The sequence below is a fragment of the Strix uralensis genome, chromosome 1 (genome assembly GCF_047716275.1).
Source record: "Strix uralensis isolate ZFMK-TIS-50842 chromosome 1, bStrUra1, whole genome shotgun sequence".
NCBI classification, from domain to species: Eukaryota; Metazoa; Chordata; class Aves; order Strigiformes; family Strigidae; genus Strix; species Strix uralensis.
In genome coordinates, this window is record NC_133972.1 from 52,968,475 (window position 1) to 52,992,712 (window position 24,238).

The following is a 24,238-nucleotide window of genomic DNA, read 5'->3' on the forward strand; positions in this document are numbered from 1 at the left end:
GCAACACAAGACTCTTCACAAGATACTGCTCCTTTTTTGCATCCAGGCATAGACTACAGCTTCAAGAGTGCTGTTTGTGTCAAAGCAGGCTGGGCATGGAGAAGAAAATCTCAGAGTGAGGCAGGTAGTTCTGTCTTTGTCTCTTGCTGAGCTTTCCAGAGCCATGTAAGTCCTGACAGCTGGCAGTAAAGTATTTTTCTCTCCATTAGCCTGATCTCTTTCCTTTCTCAGTTAATGGCGTTGTCACTCTTCATGGCACCTCTCAGTTTGTGGAAGAGGGAGAGGGGAGGTGCTGTCAGTGTTGCAAAGCAGCTAATGCTTATTTTTGATGTGGAAGGGCTTTTGGCTGAAAAGATCTGCAGCCTCAGAACTTGCAGCCTGCAGGAAGGCTCAGAGCCTGGCAAGACACTGAGCATGCAATCTCCTTTTGGGACGTTGCATGGAGGGAGTGACTTAGACTAGTGTATCTAAAATTTAGCGGGCAAATTCATGTCATTGAAGCTGTTGGGACTTCAGTTGTTGAACTCCATTTGAATTAAGATTTTTGTCTTAAAAAAACAAGACAGCTATAAGGAATGGGTAGGATTATGGAAACTGGAGTTGTTCTTATTGCTGTGATAGTTTTGGCAAGAGTGGGAAAATCTGAATTCAGTGACATGCATTTTTCTGCAATGCTTCTCTGAGTAACAAGCACTGGCTGGAGTGAGTCCCACAGGAATCTGTGGGAATGCCTAGAAGCGGGACCCAATGGTCTCATTCTGGCTTTCAAAGAGATGAGCCTACCTGAGATAAACTAGAGACATCTCTATATCAGTCGCTCTTACATGAAATAGAGGACCTTGTGGTACATACAGATGAATAATTTATTCATGATTTTCCTTTGGCATGATTACCATTGCTTTTGTTAGATACAACAGTTACTATACACAAATGTGTTTCCATCTAAGGGAATAAAGGCAAGTTTGTGGAGTTTAAAAAAAAGCTTTGGATGGAAGTTGTTCTGTATAATGGAATATATAATAAGAGTTGTAATAAGAAAGCAGATATGCACCTTTTTTTGATATGGGAGATTTACTATAAAGCAATAATCTTTCAAGAAATTAGCATAGTGGAAAATAGCTAGTCCATTTGGGTTTTATGGGAGATGGGGTGGGGGAAGGGAGTTGTCATTTGTCTAAATATTGTCAGGTATTTCCAAATGACATATATAGAAGGAAAATTAAACAATTCAAAATTGCTTTTTCGATTTCTCAACGTGGGTCATTTTTCAGTAATGTCTTTGGTTATAATTGCTCCATTCAGACCAACACTGAATATTTTGATCCATTACATGTCTGAATCAGCCTTGATTTCTCCATTTCTAATGTGTCCCTCTTTGCTTCCCAATTATAGCAATTTTTTGTGCTTGAATTATATCCTATTTTCTCAAGATCAAAGATGTGTGGCTACAACTATCATTTGATGCTTCCAAGTTTTAGTAAATACTCGTAATTTCTCTGCATAATGAGTATTTCATATTACATTGTGGTTTGCACAGTTTGTATCCTTTAAACAACTGGTGAGCATGTGTTATGACCCACCTGCTGAAGAATTCTGTACGTGCAAAAAGCTGGTTCTGAGTAACTTCTAACAATTTTTGCCATCATGGAGTAGAGCAAAACCCCAGAAAAAAACCCCTGAGTTTTACCATTCCACTACGTAATTAAATAGGATGTGAATACTGTGCCTCTCACATTCTAATATTTAACATCACTTTGCTTTCTGTACATTTTATTTTTGTTCACGTCTTCACTAAAAATGTGAGGTTATTTAAAAAAAAAAAAAAGGCAAAACACCAAAATGTCCATTTGCATAGCTTTTGGTTAAATCCTAGATTACCAAACCTCCTTTAGCTTTAGTGGGGGATGGCATCAATCATTGTAAGAATGCTTGGGCTAAGGGTTGTCTCTCTTTGCTTCAGACACCTAAGGGTTAAACACAAATTCAAGTGTGATAGACAATATAATTTTACTGTGTTGTTCTCAGTTTACATGTTGGGTCCCTTTATAAAGGGAGCGACTGGAGCAAATGGACTTGTCTGTAGGGAGAGAGATCTCCTTGTCCTTGTTCTTTGTTGGTCAGAGAGGGCTGGAGGCTGCAGACTATGGGAGAAGAGTACTATAGCAAGGAACAAGGAGCCAGGACATACAGAAAGCAGCCAGCCAGGTGTCAGTGGTGACAAAAAGGGAAGGTTCCTGGGCTCCAGAAAGGATGTCAGTGTTTGTTGCAGTTCAGAAAGCTGCTGACTTTGCTGAAACCAAACCCTGGAAGCAAGGGTCTGCCTTGCACAGACACAGTGAGCAGGGAGGGATCAGTTTACAGAGCGCTTTAATTTCGGTTCTGTCTGATCTAGCCCCTCTGAGTTAATCATTCCAGTAGTTTATTTAAAGAAGAAAAAGAGTCTTTTGAGTTTAGCATCCTTTTGGTTCTTTCAAAATTCTCTTTAAGAATGTCTTCGAGTGTCCTTCAGGATGTTCTTGCTGCGTTAGGGTCCCATGACAGTTACAGAGTCGCTGAACCTCCTTCTGTACTCACCAGAGAGAGGCAGGCAACTCCTAGAGCGGTTAAGCTGGCCTGTCCTGCATGCTTCTGCAAGGAGAGGAATTGCCTTTTGGCTGAGTGTGTTTCAGCTTCACTCCTTTTGTAAAAGGAGCCTTTAGACAAGCCCTATTGTTTGGATCTGTGCTTCCCCAGCCACGCTTTCAAACTCAATAGGGAAGATTTCTATTGCAGTAATTTAAATTATGGTGAATTATACTAAATTATTGTCTTCCTGTGGGAATACAGACAAAAAAAGAATGATGTGGAGTGTGGACATGGTAGTACTTGGAACTACTGTCTGAACACCGAATCATATAGAAATGCTGCTACAAAAGAAGAACATGCTTTGAAATGTTTCTCAATTGGTGAAGAGTGAACAAAAGCAATGTGGTTCTGAGCAGGCAGTAAAAGCTATGAGGTGCTTGCTGTTACCACCCTATCTGCTTACAAGATTCTGTTGTGATTTCCAGAGCCTCAGCTAAGTTTGCATCAGTCAGTAGAAATTCTCCTGTTGACATTATTGATCCCAAGCTTAGGCCCTGCATTTTCTTCCTGGTTTAGCACTCTAAATGTTATTTTTACCACTGCTCCTTGTGTATAATAAAGTGATGACTAGGGCTAAGTTTTCTGTTTCAAAATGTTCTGTCTTGGTAAGCTGCCTCTTGCAGTCCCGGGCTCTTTACTGACCAGTGCCTTTCAGTTTTGTAGTTAGCTTAGGTTTGATTTTGCAAAATGGTCCTTCCATTTATTTGATTTTTTTAAAAATTATAGCTGTGTTATGCTGTTGCCAGGCTGTGAAGCTATGGTTGAAGCTCCTTCAGAATTTCTGTTGTAAATATATTATCTGGTGATTTAGATCTCCGTTGCTTTACACAGCACTATTCAAAATCATAGCTTGATACCACTTCAACTGTATAGTCTTTTGGGGAGGAGATGTGGACAAGTGATACATTAATTTCTTCATTAGAAACTTCATGGGGATGTAAATAAATTATGTCATAACATAAAGAATGTGAATTATAGGATGATGCAATGTGAAGTTTGCATCTGGAAGAGCTAGCGGGGGAATTCGCTGGCCTGTGCCCAGTAAAGATTTTGTACAGCACTGTCACCTACTTGCTTTTTTTCATTCTATTAGAGACAAAAAATTATTACAAATATTTCAGAACAGAAAAAGTCATCCTTTGAGGGGCTTATTTCTTTTTCTTCTTGTGCATTTAAAACCTGGTGGCTTCATTCAATTATGCTGAGTTTGAAAGAAAAAATTTAGAAAAACACAATATTGGCATAGATGTGGCTTTTCCATTTTGGCCATGGTGTGAGGTAGAGATACCTATGTTGTGACTGAGAAAGATGAGAGTCTGTGAAGACCAGCATTGCATAAGATGGAATATGTAAACCTTTACTCTGTCTGGCTGTCTTGTCAGTGCATGCTCGTGACAAAGAAAATAAGAAGTTAAAAGCCAGACTCAAAGTGAAGAAATCAGAAGTAACGAACAAACACCTGTGAGACTGTCACTAACACAGCTCTGGAGGTGGTAGATGATGTAGGAGAGCAAAATTATAGATACCACATGGTTTGTGATCACTGAAGCTAAGTAACTCAGGAAAGATGTTTGTTTCAGTGATACGTTTCGTTCACACTGAATTGAAAGCAATCAACTTTACCTAAAAGCATAGAGCATCTCTATGGTTTCTTTTGGTTATGGGTTATCTTTTACTGTTGTTAGGAAAAATAGGAGATGCAGTGCACATGTTTCTTCCATTTGAGATTAAATTAAAACTATGCTGCACAGACAGGAGCGGCATATTGAACCACTTGGCCTGCTGAAGAAACTGGTTTGGTTCCCTGTAAGTCTTCAGAAGGACCTTCAGGTATTTGTGGTAGGTGTTAGGTGCTGTCAGTGGAATGTGCTGTTTGGCAGTAATAGTTCTGAAGAGATGTCACACTGTAGGCAGAGAATAGGAGTTAAGCTGGTCACAGTTGACCCTGTATGACAACCAGGATTGTGAGATGGACAGTCCACTAAGTTCTGTGTTGGAGACAGAAGGCAAAGAAAATGACTCTGGAAATGGCTGTATCAGGTTGATTCTGTTCTAATACAGAAGATCTCTTTTGAAAAGTTGAAGATGGAAGGAAATCTGAGTGAAAAAAGCCCCAAAATAATTGTGTTCACTTTCCTGAGGAAAGGAAGGATGGTGGAGCAGCAGGGTAAGGATAATGGGCTTTGGATAATGGGAAACTGGTAGGTACCTGTGCTTAAGAAAAATAGTGTAAAAATGAAGGAAAGCAAGATAGCTGGCAGTTATTGAAAGACATTAAACACACAATAGCAAATTAATCAATGCAGAGAAAAGATAAAAGCGTAGTAGGAGACAAGAATGCATCAGGGTTTGCTTTTAATATTTCAGAATGTCTTCAAGTTGGAGAAACAAAAATACACAGCTAAGGTACAGGCATTTAAGGATAAACTTGAGAGGCTAATGTGGAGAGTGGTAAAGACAAGATTATGTTATTAAGCTGAGAGAAATTAAATATGAGAATGTTTGATACATGTCTTTACAAAATGAGGAAAAATAATGACCTAGGGAATTACAGACCAGTCTGTTTAACTTTGATAGCCACAGTGATCCCAGAACAAACTAATAGAAGCCACTGTAGAAATAACTAGAACTCAGTAACGTGATAAGTGGTCAACTTGGATTGGGCCAGAACAAACCATATTAATAAAATCTCTCTTTTAACAGGGTAACTGGTGTAGCAAGGGGAAAGCAAAAGATAAGATGTGTCTTTTGTAAGGATTTGATATGGTCCTATGTGTCATTCTTGTGAGGAAAATGTGGAAATAGAGAAATTTCACATAAACAATAAAGTAGATCACCTCTTATTTGTAAAACTGGACTCAGTAGTTCACTTTTGGGCTGAGAGAGTCTCAAGTGGGCATCTGCTTTTGGTTTGTTTCTGTTCATTAATGACTTTGATGAAACGAAGTCCACATAGAAGGTCAGGAGTGGACACCTAGTTTAATTACAGACATGTTGGAGAATAGCATCAGATTCACAGTTGTGAATACCAGAGGAATTCTTTTGAATCACAGGAAAAAAATTCAGTAGATACATGCAAAGTACTGCTATCCACAGGAGGAAGAAATGGGATATACCTGACTGGGCAGTGGGACTGCAGAAGGGGATTCTCTGCAAAGTGGAGATTGTTCTGTTCTGATCAGCTTTTTCCAGCTAAGAGAAGACTTCCGAAGGAATTCTGTATGTAGTTTGGGGCAAAACGTGTCACAAACATCAGTGGCAAATTGCAGGCAGTCTAAATTTAGAAAACATGGATAATTTAAAAAGGTTACAGCAACTAACTTTGTACAGCCTAAAAAAGAGAAAAATGACATATTGTGACAGTAGTCTGACAGATGATGTTAAATAGAGAATAATTGTAATTTATTATCAAAGACTACTGGAAGGAAGGGCCAAAGCAGTTTTACTGGAAGCAAAAAATATTCAGGTTGTATAGTAGGAAAAATACTCTAACTATCGGGCTGGTGAAACCCAGAAACAGGCTACTTGGAAAGACTGGAGTCTTCCTCAGTGGGAGATTTTTAGGAGCAGGTTAGACAAGTATTTGTCAAGGACCACTTGAAAGTACCAGCTCTCTACACAGTGCAAATGCAGTAGCCTAAATTATTTCTTGAGGTCCCTTTTACTCCTGTGTTTCTGCTTTATGACAACAAAACAGCAACAAATAAGAATCTTTTGTTCTTACAGCAGTCAGTACTAAAAGGAAGGTACAGTCAGCTTGGAGGCTGGCAGCGCTGCTGTTCTGCTGTTGTGGGAACAGGTCAGATTATCAATCTATTCTAAGAACAGAAAAAAATGGAGATTAGTGACTGAGATGCTTTTAGCATTCTTATGTATGATAAAATTAAAGCAGGGTTGGACAATGTGACTTTTTCATAACTATCATTTGTGCATGCCATAAGTTGTGCATATGTGATGTGCTACCCAGTCATTTACGGCTGTGCAGCCTGAAAGATAGGGAAGGTAGTAATTGTAGTTGCCCCGCTATTTGCGTCCAAGCTACTAAAATAAGATGAAAACACCTTGACAGCTGTAGGATGCAAGCAAATGTTACCTGACAGCTTACTACAGATGTATAAATCAGGAGCAGTTGGATGATTAAAGGCTGTAATAGCCCCAACAAAAGTGCAACTGATATTTTTCTTAAAAGCGAAGCTGATGCTGAAGCCTTATTCAATGGGCATCAGAATCGAGAAGAGCTGAACAGAGAGAAATGTATCAGCTGGGTCAGATGAAGAGTGAGTAAGACCTACAGAGAAGACCTGCGTGACTGAGATGTGATGGCAATTTTAACTGACATTTCATGTGTTAAGATCGTGCTATTTTATAAATCGATTGCTGAAGATATCTTTGCATACTAATAGCTCAATTACAGTAGCACAGGGTTGTGGCAGATGGGTGGGTGGAGGACTGTATATCATTCCAGTATGAGTCTTTGCCTTTTGCATGCCAGAAAATCATAAGGGAGGAGCCCTTCGCTACTACTGTAGAAGAGTCATAAGCACCTCTTCTGATACAGCTATGTATGGCCATCAGAGCTTACAGCCCTTTTCAAGAAGGTTTTCACATGGATCAAGCCTTCTATCAAATTATTCTTTCCCTTGGTCTGAGTATGCAAGATTTCCTTAGTCCTTTCCTCCTGTTTCTGCTTTCTAAATATCCATACTAGGGACTGAATATTTTAAAATCCAAATATTATAAATCATAGAAAATTATAGCTTGAAAGGGACCTTTGGAGATTATTGGGTCCAGCCTCCTGCTTAAAGTTGATTAACTTCAATGTTACAGGTTTGCGCAGGGTCTGTTCCATTCAGGTTTTGAGTATCTCCAAGGATAGTGATAACGCAGACTTGCTGGGCGATCTGTTCCGCTGCTTCTTTCTCAGTGGAAGAATTTTTCCTTTATGTCCAGTAGGAATCTACTATCTTGCAGTTGGGTATTGTTACCTCTCATCCTTTGCTGTGTGCCTCTGGGAAGTGACTGTCTCTGTCTTCTCCACCCCCTTTTATGTAGTTGGAAGGGTTCAGTTCACCCACCTTTTAGTTGCTTGCGTTTGCAGGCAATATTTGCATTCTGTCCATGAAGGCACTGAAAATACTGCCAGTAAAGAAAATACCTGTAAATCACAAGGGAACAGTAGAAGAAGTGACTAACATTAAATTGATGGAAACTGCTCATGTACAAAGTTACCAAGATGACATTTCTAAATAACATCCTTGTGGGAGGATCATTAATATCTTCCCTTACCATGTCTTATAGGCTGGACATTTATAAGAGCCTCTCTCTTTAAATTAATTTTATTCAAAGCTTAAAAGAGGATTTCTGTCTTTCCTTGGGAAAATGCAGCCTTTGGAGACTTCCTGAAAACAGTTCAGACTGAAGGGCTTTGGTTTTGCATGCATTTCACATTCCAGAGTATGTGGTATCTGAGAACCAAACTGAGAAGAAATTCCATTTGGTTTACATCCACTACTACTTGTGCTGCCAAACCTGAGCTGAAAGACACCACCATCACTTCTCCCATACACAGTTTTCCTCCTGGGATTGCTGGTTGCTTAAAATAGGTGTTAAAAAAGTGATACGAACCACAAGAAATGTGACTGTGCATGCAAGAGAGAATGTGTGTGTGTGAGTTTGGGAGCGTGGGAGAGAGAAATAGAATTATTACTCTTTCCTCGCAGAAGAGCCTCTGTCTCATGACAGGTTGAAGTACATCTGCATTTGGTGAATTACTTTGACCTTTAGGATAAGAAGCAGCCCTGTGGCACAGGTCAGATAGACACGTAGTTTCTGCTGTATGTCTGTGTCCTGAGTCCTCAATGAGTTTCTTGTTTTCTGCTTATAGTGCCCTTCATCAAGGTATTCTGAGGATATTTTACCAAATGATGTGCAGTCATGACACAGACTGATTAGCTGTTTGGCCATGTGAGTTCACAATGCTTGCAATGAAATAATAGCTACCAGAACCTCTCTTCTCTAGATGCTTCACTGGAAACAAGAAAGATCTTTCTGAAAAATTATCTCTGTTGCCTTCTTGATTTCTTGTCATCCAAGCATTACAGTTACCTTAACTCAAACTCAGTAACTTTGGTAGGAGGCTACAGAGGATTTACTGTGGACAGCATGCTACTAAGAAGCAGCAAAGATCATAATTATAAGCTGCAGTATTTAACAACACCCCAGAAAACTTCTGGTCCAGCAGTACTGCTAAATAATCCCATAATCTCTCATTGAAGGACTTTATGAGCTGAGGAAATGTGATTATTTTTTTATGGTTTAGAGTTTTTTTCCCCCTTTAAGTTTTTATGGCATGAACTAGATCCTGGTCAACATCCCCAAGGATAGTTTATCTCCCTGTCTACTCAGATTCCCAAGCAAGCATGGTCCACCACTGTGTCGGGCAGGAGTATTGTAGTTTTCTGTAGCTTCTTGTTTTGAGAGGCAAGAGAAGAGCCTGACTTGTTATGACAGGGTCTTTTTGATGTATTTATGATAAACTTGCATTGAACACACATGCAATTTGATAGCTTGAGTCAGGAGAAAGAATCACCATTTGAACTTTAGTTATGTGCGTGGTTATAGGGACATGTAGCAGCTCCACCTGCAAAAAATGGACAGTGGAAATAGAGAATGACACCGGATGCAACATTTTACCCATGAGGTTTTGTTTAGCCTGTAGAAAAGTAGAACAAGGTTAGTACTAACTTGTGTCGTCGTCATCATTCCCATCTTCCCGCCCCAAGCAGCTCAGAGCACACACGTACAGTGCCTGCTATAATCTCCTTTTCTACTTGTATTCCAGTAATCCCTTTTCCTCCTTACAGTTGCTTGCATTCTAATACCTAGCCTTTTTTCCCCTCTTCCTCCTCTTCTGGTGGTCTCAGAAAAATACAAATTGTCTGATGTAAGTAACAGTACAACTCTTTTGAGACAGAAGTAGCAAAAGAAAAGTTGCCCTGTGTGTGCAAGGACCTGTGTCTATGACATCCTCAGCCACCCTGCCTTGGGAGTTGGTGGAGGATTTCCATGGTGGCGTGGGTGGCTTCTGTTTTTTTCCTTCAAGACCTGCTCAGTTGACCTTTTACATACCCAGGTTCAGTTTAGTTTGGTCTAAAATAATCACAGTTTTAGTATCTTACTTTACCTGATATTTTAGATAAGTTTTATTGTATAATACAGGTATTTATCTTGTAGTAGGGATTTATATTTTATGAGAGGGGTAGAAAAATTAGTTAAAGTGACATGTTTAAGAAAGTAAAAATGAACATTGCTGACCCACACAACTAAATTCACTCTTGACTTTACTGCCTAAACATTGAAGAACATGATTTCTGAGGTATAGTTTCTTCTTTCTCCCACCTACAAAAATAATGTATTCCTTTCTGGGTTAGTTTTCCTTACCTTGAACAGAAAGACTAACAGATATCCAGCTCTGTAAAGAAAACAAAAGATCCATCTATAAGAAGCAAAATTTTAATACTAGATAATGAAGAAAAATAGTTTGAAGAATATAATGTATAATTTATTTCACAGTTGGTTTATCACCTGTCAGACGGTTTCAGTGCCCTGAAATACAAGTGCATTAAATTAACCGGAATTGTCATCATCCATTTGGTTTGATTAAATGTGTAGATGACATGGCAAAGTTAAAACAATAGAGACCTTGGTAAGATAATGTCACTGTAAAAAAAAAAAAGGTAGCCAGAATAAGTCAATGGAGAAGGCAGACCAACATGGCTAAAGACAGTAAATTAAATCCTTCTCGGGAACCTGACACTGATCCAGTAAAGTGCTTAATCTCATAATTTAAGCATATGAGTTCTTCCCTCTCTAAGCATGCATATTGTCCCAATGAAGTAGGGGTGAGATTAAGTGAGTTCCAAAATTGCTGCCATAGAGCTCAGCATCTGTCATACCAGAGCCTTCATTGATCTGATGGGGGACACATCCTGCAACAAGACTTATGTATTGAATGATATTTTTGTAGGCATTCCTATGGTGGAAGTTCAGTGCAACCGATGGGTTCCAAAGGTAGTCAGAAAATTATTGTTATGGTTGTATACAAAGGGCTATAAAATGTTTTGTACTGTAAGGTGCAAGTCTTTTTGTAATTGCAGTGCAGAAAAAATGTAGATGTATAGAACAGATTAAAAAAATCATATACAAAAGTATGTGATGTCTGGAGTTCTGCAGTTGAGAGGTTTTGTTAATAAATTATGCCCTCGATTTGAATAGACTTCAAAATCTGTAGTCAAAAGGAATCACTGTTTTGTGCTGCATCGATAGAATGCCTTGTGTATTTGTTTTCATGTGAAAAGCCACTGGATGATACAGTATAAAACTTACAATTTGCTTCACTGTTTTATTGGAAGCAGCTGCTTTACAGAGGCAATGGCTCTTCAATCAACGCGTACTGTTAGGTGCCTTACGGATAGTATAAGGGCTTAAGTGCCAATTTCATCTTTGTGGGTTTGTAACTGCTACAGACTTAGCCACTGAAGTTACCTTGTTGCTTCTTCCTGTGGAAAAACTGTAAATTATAAAAATGAACTTATGAAATATTGCAGCTCTAAACTAATCTGCTGGTAATGTGTGCTCACTAATCTTTTTAGAGAGCAAGGCCAAACCTTTGCTTCCTATATATATGGGACAGGACAAGGGTTTGTGGGAGTCTAACTGAACCTTAGACAGGAGAAAGAATTGTCCAGAGTAGATTGTGGCTCTGCATCTGGAACAAGAAGCTGACAGAATTGATGCTGTAATTAGTCTTACACCCATGGCTCACCTTGTTTCGGTGTGAGATGGAACGTTTCTTTCCATGGTGCTTTCATCATCTTGCATGATGCCCATCCCTTGTGTATAACATCCTTCTACACTAGGAATTAAGTGCTGCTTGGCAGAGAGCAGCTTTCCCCTTGGAAAATTTTCTTGTTGGTGGAAGTTCTCTGCTGCCTGTCTTCTGATGCCTTAAATCTGTTTTATGTTGTGTGTAGCTTTTGTACCTGGGAATTGATGCTGTAATAATCTGCATTGCTGGTGAGTTGTGCATGATCAATACAAGAAGCAATTAGCGTGCCCCACAGAACATGTGTTCACAGCAAATTTGTTGCCCTATAAGCTACTTCTGTTTCAGTGAAAAGCAATCATGTATGTAGGAAAACAGAGAAAGAGACTGCTGTACTTGTGTTTGGGTAAGAAGAACTAAATGCAGAAAGTAGTGGAAAAAAATGGCAAAAGTTGCTGCGTGTGTTGTTTGCATAAATGGTAGACATAAGGGCAAGTTTGTGGTTTGCCGGTTTAATAGGAGCTCATTTGGCTATAAATACAAAAACTACTGAAAACTAAAACCAGGTGGCTACTCAACATTTCTTAATTCCTTTTTATATTCCCCTGATGTTTTGCAGCTGTGCAATGGTGGATCTGTGACTGATCTTGTGAAAGGATTTCTGAAAAGGGGCGAAAGGATGAATGAACTTATAATTGCTTACATTTTACGGGAAGCTCTGATGGTAAGATAAGCTCTCAGTGAAAGCACAGTCAATACTCAGCTCATATTTTTTTCTTTGAATGAATGAAGATCATGTCTCCACTAACACGGCTCACTATCTTGTATTATAGCAGTGTTTAATGAAATCAAGGTAATGTGCAATTCAGTTCTTTTTGAACAAATAAGGTGAAGAACGGTTAATCTGTTTGTTTCATTATTAAGAGAATGAAAATTGATTTCTGACCATTGATTAATTTCCTTAGTAAATACAGTTCTGCATCAAAATCACTTTTCTTTTGAGAAATAGCAGAAATATACACAAAATACTCTTCAACTTCTTATATCTGGATCCAAAATACTTTTATAGCAAAATAATTAATAGATCTAGTGAATTCAAACACTACTACAAATTTTTTTTTTGGCTAATCAGGATCAAGTGTCTTTATTTTTCATTTTAACCGGAATTTGACTTTCTGCAGTGGAATTTAGGCCTTAATAGTTTTCTTTGAGTTTATACTCTAAAAGTATAATATATGATGTAGATTTATAGTGTTTTTTTCTGGTTTTATCTTAAAATTTCTTTTTGACATAAAGTGAGGCAATTAAAAAATATCTATTCCTCACGGTACACTAATTGTTTTTCCAGTCATCTCTGTGGATTAAAAACAAATCTCTGTTTTAAGTTTTTTCATACTTTTCTTCTCCCTTTTTGTTTCCACAAGTCTAATACAGAGGACAGAGCTGTTAATTAAAAGTTCATGTTTATATCTTACCTTCCAGGGACTTCAGCATTTGCATGAAAACAAAACTATCCACCGTGATATTAAGGGAAATAATATCCTTTTGACCACTGAAGGAGGAGTCAAGCTTGTGGATTTTGGTATGTTATGTTTACTTATACATAAAACTGATGTTGTACTTTTGAAGTATGGAGAATAGAGTAAACAAATCAGAAAAGATTAATTCTGTTAAATTTTTATTAAGTTTTGAGTGCTTCATTAAAAATCACTTGGATAACCAAAGTTGCTTTTTAACTTGATAGAGATAAAACATTCACAGACTCAGTGTTTTTACAGCTTTGGGTTTTCCAGCAATTTTGCTAATGCTTTTTCAATAACATGGCTAACAAATAGAAGTTATAATATGGTGGTAGTAAATGCCAAATGCTTTGAGGCAGACACAGTAAGTGAAGTGGCCAAGTGAGTTTATAGGGTTCAAAATAAGGTTGGTGTTTAGTTCCTCCAGGACTGTGCGTTCAGTGCAATTAGGAGCTGATAGGCAAAAGTTTCATGTTGTATGTGACAGGACTTAAAACTTACTAGATATTGTGAAGAATGGGAGTGCTCCACCTCAGTCATGTATACTTCATCAGTTTGATTTGAAGGAAAGCAAGAGATACCACCTCAAGGCAATAAAGGGAGAGATATTATATAGGTAATTCCCATTTTCCAGAGTCTGGGAAGACTAACAGATTACTTCTGGCAAGTCTAAACCTAAGAATTGGCATTAAATGAAAAGGGTCTGTTCAAGTCTGTTAGGCCTAAAGTGATTCTTGAATGCTGTCATCTGGTTTCACCACCAAAAGGGAAAGGCAGAGACACGAGTAAGTGGATGCAACGTGTTATTTATCAGCCATACCACAGTGATTTGCCTTAGAAGTGTATTGACAATTTTTTTTATATCGGGGGGTACAAAAATTTGCAGTGCTTGTTATTATGAACTATTATTGTCTGGTAGCACACTGTCTTCTAATGATTAAATTCAATTTATTGGTCACTACTTCGCAGCATAGCAGACAATTGTAAATATCATGATTCCATTCAGCAGAGCAAAAGTCTTTACTTTTCCTTTACCCTCCTATTTTGTTAATGAGATTTATTTAATTGATACGTAACAATTGTTTAATCATGAGATTTTAACTCCCATTAGTGTAGTGTCTTCCTGCCAGTAAATTGTATTTATGCAACTCTCATTACTTCACCCACAAAACCCCCACAACCATTAAGTTTACTAATTCTTCTGAAAATTCATGTATTTATGTTTATTATTTTATTCCACAGATAAAATCTTCTGTTGAAAAGCCTTCAGACTTCCTAAATTATCTGCCATACACTTACTAGTATTTTCTGATAGTCTGAAAGTTTAATGTGAGGCAAAATCGGTATTTTTGCCCACAGGTTTTTAATGTGTTGTGGATACTAATTTTTTTTAAGGTGCTGAAGGCAATTAGAGCTGTGGAGGATCGATGCTTCTGAAAATTAATTCCTTTATGCAGATGTCAGAACCTACAAACTGTAGGGATGAGGACCTGAATTTTTTATTCCCCAGTTACTACAATCTACTGCTAAGGCTGTAATTGAAAACTAATCTTAAAATCTCGTGGGAAAAATTGTGATGCCAAAGCATCACAGATGAGAACATGCACAAGGAACAAACATACATACACACACATTTATGTGGGTTGAAGAGGGGCCTGTAATATCTGCAGTCTTTCCTCTCAAAGGAATATAGGAACTGCACCTTAATTTAGGAATAGATAGAAATTTTCTTTGGCTTTTTTTTTTCTTTTTTTCCCCTAAAAACAATCTGAAGCCAATAATGAGTAGTTTCAAATGGGGAAAATTTATACAGTCTTCACAAAATCATTGTGGAAGACATACCATTCACTCTTCGGGCTGATGTTTAAGGTATTCAGCTGGGATTTGGGAGATTTGTGTCTTCTACTTAAGAGGATTTAAAACCTCATTAATCAGATTCTAAGAGTATTTTTTAGCCAGGAATGTGAGTTGATGAAAATCTCTCATGTTGGCACTGCTACAGACTGTTGTACATAAACATTTATTGGATCAGGGACTGAAACTCATAGCCATCTTCTATTATATAAGCCTGTGAATCTGCAGGCTACAGAATGAGACAGACATGCAGGCACAATTGCCTTTTCTCCCAGTAAATGCTCAATGGAAGCAAAATTTTTGTTTTAGGTGGAACCAATTATTACATGGGGCCAAACAAACAAACCAGAACAACCCAAATAATCGCACAGCCCTTTCTAGCATGCACACAGCTTTTCTGTTGTGGAGAGGGGAACTGAGACAGTGGATCAAGGACTCCTTCAACCACCAAACACACTTGACAGCGGAAGTGAACCCTTCCCAAGATAGTTTTTTCTGCACCATTCTATTGCATGCTGGTTGATGATGATATGTTCCTGAAGAACCCTTTGCTCTCCTCCCTTGATACTCTTTATGGTGATTTTCCTGTCAACATGTGCATAAAACCTGTATCTGAAAGATGAACCTCTGAAGTGCCTTATGGACCACAATACTAGAAAAGGACCTATTCTCAGTCTGTATGTGTTGTGTGAATTAAATCACCTTTGAGAATGGCTTTTCTTTCCTTTGTTCTTTTTGTACTATTTGAACTTGGTGTATAGTGTACCACCATTGCAAGTCCTTTCTTGCACAGCAGTACTGACTTTCCAGAAGCTTCATTTTGTGACACAATTTATACACATTACCTTATGGCCGTTGTGACATAGGCATTTATGTATGCTGTGACCATAGTTTCTGAACACTGCACAGTCTGTAATGGATGACCTTCACAACACTTTTATGGAGAAGTAAATTACTGTAATTCCCAGTTAACAGCTGGGGATATGAAACTTTGAGAGATTTAGTTGCTTGAGGTGACACAGAAAATGTGTGGAAAAACTCTCCAAAATCCAGGTTAACAGTCTGAACTGTTTGCCTTTCATAGAGCTATTGATAGTTAAAGAGATGAGAAAGACTGAAAGAATACCATGGCAGTGCTTCACCCAGATTGCTTTGAGTGAAATTTTTGCTTTCCCTTAAAATTCTTCTGTAATATTGTTTAATCACCCCAGTAATATTCTCATATCTAAGAAACACCCAATCCCAGTTGATACATTAATGATCAAATCAAGTAAATGAGTTTATAACATCTCCACACCAATGCCTTTGGAGCTCAATTGCTCATCAAGGAGCTGCCAGATAGAAATTTTAGTTTAAACTGTCCAAGCCACAAGAACTTTGAAATACTGTTACCAGGGAAGCATCCTCCCTCCTCACATCCATCCAGTATGATAATTTAGATCAGCAGAGATAAACAAAATCATTCTTTTTTACTACAGAGAACAAGTAGCAGTGAAGGCGATCTACTCTAAGCACCTCCCATGATCACAGATTCAGTCCCTGAATTCATTGTACTTCTAGATATGTTAAAAGTCCATATTTTCCTTGTAAGAGAAGAAAGTTGACTGAAGGCAGTTTCGCTACCTGAACATTTGTGGGAAGTAGCTGTTAAGCTGTTCTGGTAGAAAACTTTTGGGGAAGGATGCTTGAGAATCACAGCAATTATGGTCCAAACAAGGAGCATCCTCTACCACATCAATACAAATAATAAATAGCTGTGCTATATTCAAGTGTAGCTGTTATGTATTCAGTATAGGATAGAGATTTGATAGAAAAATATACTTTTACATTAAAGTAAATTTCCTGCAGCACTTTAAAGGGTGATAGCTATATAATATATTGTATAAAAAAAGCTGAAGGCAAGCAAGGTGTGAGCCAAATTCCCTTTTTATAAATATTCTTAATTATATTCACAGTTGCTTATTAATGTTCTGGGAAAGAAATATTTTACATCTCTTTCTCAGAATTCTGATTATATGCACTGGATTGACTTGAAAGAGCCAGATCTCAAAAGAAATTTTAGCCACTGAAGGCTCAGAAAAGCACCTAGTAAAATTTTAAAAATTCATATATTCATGTGCATCTTACAATGTGTAACCAATTTCATAGGGAGCTGACCATATAACATCTGCTTATGCTGACAAATACTTGTTTCTTTGAATAGTCCCTCTGAATTAAATTTCTTTTCTTGAAATCAGGATGCTGCACAGGGCCTTTCATGTATTAAATAATATTAGTCTAAGACGCAGTTCCTATTTGGAAATTCTGAGATGTCAAATAATGTGCTGTTGCAAAATGGGAGAAAAGAAACTTAGCTGTATTATTATTGTTATTATTTTAACTCTGGTCTGTAAACATCCAAGTAGCATTTCATTTTGAAAGATTTGCCATGTTTCTGAAATCACCTGCCATTGTAGTAAGCCTGGGAGCTTGAAAGCCAGACCTTTTCACATTTCTATGTCATTGAAAGAAGGGGATCCTAGAGGACACAACTCCTGTCAGCAAACTAGACAGGTTGCTGACGTGTGCAGAGTCACGGAGGAGAGAACCATTTCTCCACCAAAAGTTTTGAAACAGCTACAGTCATGTGACAAGTGATTCTTTTAACTAAAAAGAGTGTAATGCTGATGGAAAATTCCTCTTCAGCTATGCTTTTGAGGGTTGACCTTGTAGGCTGATAGTCTTGAACAAGAGCACAGGTAGCTCATACTTCCATGGGACTGCTGAAGCCTGGTGTCATGAACTAGAAATATCTCAGGATGAGCAACTGTTGCCTTGGAAATGTCCAGAAAAAAAATAAGTATAAATTGTACTCTACCACTTAGGCAAATACATAGTTTTCCAGCAGCACTGTTCTTTGCTAAAGGCCATGTTCTTCTATGCATCAAATTAAAACTTACTTTCATACATGTAATTAGACTGTTGACGTTCTTGCCATGAAAGGTCATTGGAAAAAAAAAAAAAGTCAGACATCTAGATGGGTATTAGAAATATTAAAGTTCCCATGATGAAAATAAAATGTTGGAGGACTCATTAAATCTTTGAAATTTAAGCCTATTTCTATCTACAAGAGATCTCATGATTCCCCCCAGTTTGCCTAGTACGATCACTGTTGGAAAGGGGATATTGAAAAGAATTGATACTATTCCTTGTCAGTTTCTTCTTATGCATTTAATTAATGGTATCTAAAACTTCTCCATCATTAGAGTCTCTGGATAAGCAATACATAGGAAAGATCTAAGGGCTTTTTTTATAGATAAAGCAGGTTCCAGTGGAAGACATGGAAAGAAGGTAATGCAATCTCACTGCTGCTGGCAGATGATGGAAAATTACAAGCTGTTCTGCATGCAGTTAGTAGAATAATGTCTTTAAGGATTCCTTTAGTACTGTCGATAAAGAGATTGCATAATTAAAACATGTATTGTAACATTAACGAAATACATAGTGAAGGTAAGGTGATTTTTGTAATTCAGAAGTGCTTAGTTTGTATTTTTCTGCTTTTGTTTCAAATATTAGAAGTGTTTGATTTAAAAGTTGCTTGTGAATATTCTCTTGGCATTCCAAATGCAGTTTCAGATACCACACTTTGCATGTAGCTAGCACAGCTTTATTGTGGATGTATAGTAGCCTGAGTCAACTAGAGATTTAACCTGAGTATGACTCATTGGGGAAAAATGGATTGGGGGGAGGGAATGCTGTATTGCTTTATTTAGACATACTGAAAACTGACATTCCTTTCTTTAATACTTGAATTATTTCTTCCATATAGTTTGGAAACTGCAGCTAGACAGAGGTCAGCTTTTGTGTTTGGAATGTAATAGGGTTATTATTTTGTTATGGAGAGAATGATCATTCTCCTTTCAAAGCTATTTGAAGTCATCCAAAGTTAAGGGCTAAGGAAATCTTAATGCTGCCATTTCTGGATGGCATTCTTATTATTCAAAATTGCAATTTGGTGAAACAAGCCAATTGTAAGACACTCTTTTTGGTAATGTATTTTTATATTAACTGTATTTTTATGTTAGAAAGCATATATAATTTCATTTAGGCAATACTAAATGAAAGTATTAATTTCATAATTCAATTGAGTTCATAAAATAAATTTCTTGGGCTTTTTTTCCCAGAAAAAGTGTGTAGTAATTCTGCCAACATTCTCATTGTGACTCAATAGTGGTGTCTACTTCCTCCTTACAAATTATGGCATGTTAGTAATGCTTTATCATGACTAGTGATCAGTAACAATTGATCAATGTAAGTTAGAATGCATAGGTGTTTTTGTTATGTGTTATTGCATGATATTCAAGCTTATTCTGATACAGAAATACAGGCCAAAATCTTTAAAATTCTGCAACTATACTAAACAGTGAGTTTTTGAAGTGTAGATGAGCCAGCAGCTGCTATAATGACAAAACAAGAGTAGTAAAATCAGTTACACTGTACAGTATGTCCAGAATAATAGGGACGATCTCAAAGTAATTAATGAGTCCATGCTAAGAGTCCATCTTGATAGTTTCATCTGCTTAATTGCTCACCTCTCCTGGTTTTCTGATGCATGAGGGCGCTTTCTGCTGGTCTTGTGCAGAAAGCATCTGAAATCTTGGGTCAGATGTTGGGGAGGGAACCACAGCACTGAGCTTCATCCTTTCATCATGACACCTCACCAACTCTCTTGTTCCCTTGCTGTGACACAGTGCTATGGCCTCTCCCCACCACGAACAGGCTTGATAGATGCAGTTTGCTGACTGATTACAGATCAGTCTATCAAGCCTTGTGTGGCACGTGACATTGCGGAGGGAGAGGAGGCTCACAGGACTGTGCTGCAAATGCATGCAGTACGGGTCAGGCTGCAATGGATTGCAAGTCTAGAGTCACCTTGTGCTCAGTGAATAGGTTGAGAAGTCAATTATGAGTGATCTAAGTTTGAGTTTTGGGGCATTTTGGGGAAGGACATTTTAATCTCTGTCCCTTTTAATATATATCATGGTTCTCAGCCTCACATGTCCTGCTGACATTGAAGAGGAGATCAGTATGACCTTGAGTAGTTTTCCAAACTTCTGTAGATTACATATACTGGAGTAGTCAGAATATCCCATTGTGTGTCTTTCTTCTTGCCCTGCATTAGCTATAAATGCTGTCTGAATCATTCTGCAAAAATGAAGCAATTAATTAAAATAATTTAATTTGAAATTATTCAAAAATAAAATCATTTTCTTTCTGCCCTTAGCTTACTTTAAGCAATGAATCATAGCAAGACTTGTATTTGCCTTAGTCGTTCTAGCATGCATCCATAATAAAGCTGTCTGCTTCACTGATTCAGATCAAAACCAGACTATTATTGTGTTGTCATTTCTGCATACCATATAGCATGACATTCACATGTTGCTTCTGAAAAGCATTTACTAGGGAACTATGGCAGAAGCCAATAAAAGTAAAAGACTTTGAAGAAAGCTTTCTTCATGAGCAGTTTGTCAAACTGCTTTGAACCCAATCAAAGTAATAATTTCAAATTTTTCAAACCAGGGTTAAAAGGGATAAGGTGGATTGCATTGACTTGAGCTGTGGAGCATTTTCATTGTTGAATGTTTAATTCCTTGTTGAAGGCTTAGTCCTTAAAAACTTATTTTATGGGCCGTGTGTGAATGAAAACCTTTGTGCTGTCCAGTAACAAAAAAAACCGAAATCACGTGGCCAAATGCTGTATCCAGGATAAGCTGTTCATTTGGTCTTTCAAATATTTTCTTCTACTAATTCACATAAAGATGTCATGATGCCTTGAATATTAAAGAAGCTTGACACAGAAAGATGGTGTCATATGCCAGAGACACATGAAGTGAGAAAATTGCCCTTTCTGGCCAGCAAAGACTTCCTCTTGGTTTTCTCATGGGTCACAAAATAGTCATCTCTTGAGGTTATTAGAAACCCTCTCGTCTCACCTGTGTATAGTGATACCCATTCATTTTTATCTGAAAGTTGAACCCAATGTCTCATTTGTACTGAAGTATTCCAGCCCTTAGGTATTTTAAATATTCTGTCCCATCAGCAGAGATGTTGCTAGTAACCCAAATATTCTTAACAGGAAAACGATGTTATATAACAAGGAGAAAGATCTCCAGGATTTTCCCAGTCATACAGGGGAAAAAATCCTTTTTGGATCTCAAAAGTGGCAGCCAGTTTGAAATCTAATATTTAAGGAAGGCAGCATCTAAGAAGGATTTTCCTCACCAGCATACTGCACCAGATCGTGTGTAGCTGCACAAATCCCTGAGGCTCCAGAGAAGACTAGGTCTCCTCTCTAAATATATCTGGCCAGTTGCTCATCAGGAAAACAAATGTTCCTGTGCATCCCTTTCAGGAAACAAGCTGAAACCCCAGAGCATGAGATCTGATTAGAATCATTGGCCTTGTGCTGCACTGAACACACAGGAGCATGTGGAGGGCAGCCCATGGTCACCTGCTCTACTGGAGGCCATGGAGAAAGGGTGTAATCAGAATCGTAGACTAAGAGATGCTAAAGTATTCTGCCACACCTTCCTGCCCATTCTCCTGTAATACAAAAGTCCTCACATTTCTTAAAGAAAGAAGCTGTATTAAAACCTTTTATTTAAGAAAGATTACATATCTCACAGATGATATATATATATATATTTCTCACAGAACATTCTGGGTTTTTTTAGGTCACTACTATTTTATTATCAGTATGTAACTTGTAATGATTCTTTATCTGATTTAGGATTTTAATTTTGTTCCTTAGATGCTTAAAAATAACTTTTCTTTGTCTTTAATCCTTGTGGTGAGTTTACTGTGAAAGCCACTGGACTTTGATTCCTTTAGTTTCCATTTATATCACCCTGTATTTTATAGTGCAGATTAACTTTTTTTTTATCCCCCTTTTACTCCATGCCTCTTGCTTTTGTAGTAAACACCATGGATTTTTCATCTCCTAGGCAGTTCATATACATGGTCTTCTTGGATACTAAGCTTTTAGAATCATATCATAGAATCACATTATATAATGGCTTGAGTTGGAAGGGACCTTAAAGATCATCTAGTTCCAACCAAGTTTTGATCTTTCTGGAGTTGTAACGGGCCATTTGGTTATCTTTTGGATACGCCCTATTTCAGTTAAAGATTTACATCTGCAGTGTGAGTTTTCCTAAGTGTTTGGAAAACTCTAGTTTTCATCATTAAAACACTGTGCACATTAAAATAATAAAGACAGGGGATGTGGTGACAAGGGACGTGAAAAGGCTGAGGCACTCAATGTCTTCTTTGCCATGGTCTTTACTTATAAGATTGGTCTTCAGGAATCCCAGATCCCTGAAACAAGTGGAAAGTCTGGAGCAAGGAAAACTTACCCTTGGTAGACAAGAATGTGTTTAGGGAGCATTTAAGCAAATTGGACATACGCAAGTCCATGGGACCTGATGAGATGAATCCAAGAGTGCTGAGGGAGGTGGCCAATGTCATTGCAAGGCCACTTGATAATCTTTGAAAGGCCTTGGAGATTGGTGGAGGTTCCTGAGGACTGAAAGAAAGCTATCTTCAAGAAGGGCAAAAACGAAGATTCAGAGAACTACAGGCTGGTCAGCCCCACTTTGATCCCTGGGAAGGTGATGGAGCAAATAATCCTGGAAATAATTTCTAAGCATATGAAGGACAAGAAGGTGATGGGGAGTAGGCAGCATGGGTTTATGAAAAGGAAGTCTTCATAACATAACATAAAACCTTTCAACATAAAATGCTGCTGAAAATTCCAATTTTTTGGCTCCTCATTTCAACTTTGTTTACTATTTCTTTTCCATCTTACTGGTCAGAACGTGATTTTAGTTCTGGATTTAATTTGAGCACTTATCACTGAGCAGTTGTGCTCAAGCACGCTTTTCTGTCAGCAGCTCACCCAAGGAAACAATATTGCCTCTGTGATCTTTTCATTTAAAAGTTTGCTTTTGAAGTCAGTTGATAGTCTGTAAGGAATTCTGAGTATTGTCATTGTTTCAAAAAGGTTCTGGAACATCTCTTGTAAAGTCATCAAACCAACCACTTGTGTCCTTATGGCCTGTTAGTAACATTTTCTGTTAAATATCTTTATGCTTTCTATCCATGCTGGGAGAAGCTCTCTGATCCACCTTTACCGTCTTAGTGGGGATGCCACCATACTTGCAGTACAGTTGCATGTGGTTACGCACCTGGTATGTTGCAATGTTTGCCATTTGGACTATCAGAGTTGCTGTGTTTTAATCTTGTTCTTTCCCTATTGTCTTTTGTCATTATGGAGGAACTGTGTGTATTATTTTTTGAGCATTTGATATGCCTTTCAGCCGATCTGTCTGAAATTATCCTGTCTGGATATGTACCATTACACCAATACAACCTGAAAGAAGCAAACAAAGAAATGGACAGTGTCAAAGATAACAGCAATTACAGAGGAGTTGATTTATGACCCCACAGTTGTTGTGTGGGAAGTAGCTACTGCCCTGTCTGCACCCTGATAAGAATGGCAGCTTCTCAAAGTGAAGTTTTGAGTGCTAAAAGAAAACCTTAAGCTGTTAGGACCTGTTGCTGCCACATCTAGTAAAAAGGTCAAGTTGAGCAATTTATAAGGCACTGCCTTCACACCATTGGACAGAGAGGCAAGGAAGAAGATGCCTCTTTTTGCAGGAGACGTCATGAAACAGGAATGCCAAAACGTATCTGCCAGAGGGCTTATGGGGAATGCAGTGGAAGACGCTGCTGCTGGTTTACATCTGTTTCTCTAGGAGATTAAAAAAATGTTGGGAAATAATTCAAAGCAGTTCAGCTGTTTAGATCTGCAAGGTTAACTGTGAGCAGTTTTTGGTCCAGAGACTAGCTTAAGGAATGATTGAGTTGCAGTTTCTGAATCCAAAGAAGGTAACAAAGAGGATGCTTTCATAGGGAAGTGGACAGAGAAGGCACAAACGAAGAAGGGTGATGGGAGCGGTAGCCAGAGGCAGTGTGATAGCTCGAGTGTAAGCCCTTTGGGGTCTGTGTTTTTATGTATGAATACAGTGTCTGGTGTGTTGGGAATGCAGTCTTCCTGCTGCGTGCCAAATGTGAATTCAGTAGAATTTGCTAGGACTCACCATTCCCCCATTAGCATCAACCAGTAAAATGTGCATACTTCTGTCACAGGACATAATCATAAAATGATGTTGTACAGCCTCCCAGTTTAGATCAGAACAGTCTGCTCAGATTGGGTGCTACTATGAGACAAATCTTTCCTAATAATAGGGAGCTCATTTCTGCACTATTTTCCTTTTATTGAGTGCTAAGGTCATAAGTAGGTGGCTTTACTTTCAATGTTACTCCAATATGCCAGTTTTTGCAATGAAAAGCTTGAATAATATTCATGGTGTAA

The 24,238-nt window shown here is 38.0% G+C and overlaps 1 protein-coding gene across 6 annotated transcripts in view; it reads left to right on the top strand.

Annotated features, from left to right (window-relative positions):
• MYO3A (myosin IIIA) overlaps positions 1 to 24,238 on the top strand; it is a 125,030-nt gene that overhangs the window by 24,780 nt on the left and 76,012 nt on the right. For all 6 annotated transcript variants that reach the window (XR_012628692.1, XR_012628693.1, XR_012628694.1 and 3 more), the window contains exons 4-5: positions 12,069 to 12,173; positions 12,932 to 13,031. Coding sequence is in view for 3 of the 6 variants with exons in the window: in XM_074866401.1 (XP_074722502.1) it covers positions 12,069 to 12,173; positions 12,932 to 13,031 (205 nt within the window). In the remaining 3 variants the exon portion in view is untranslated. The remainder of the gene's footprint in view (positions 1 to 12,068; positions 12,174 to 12,931; positions 13,032 to 24,238) is intronic.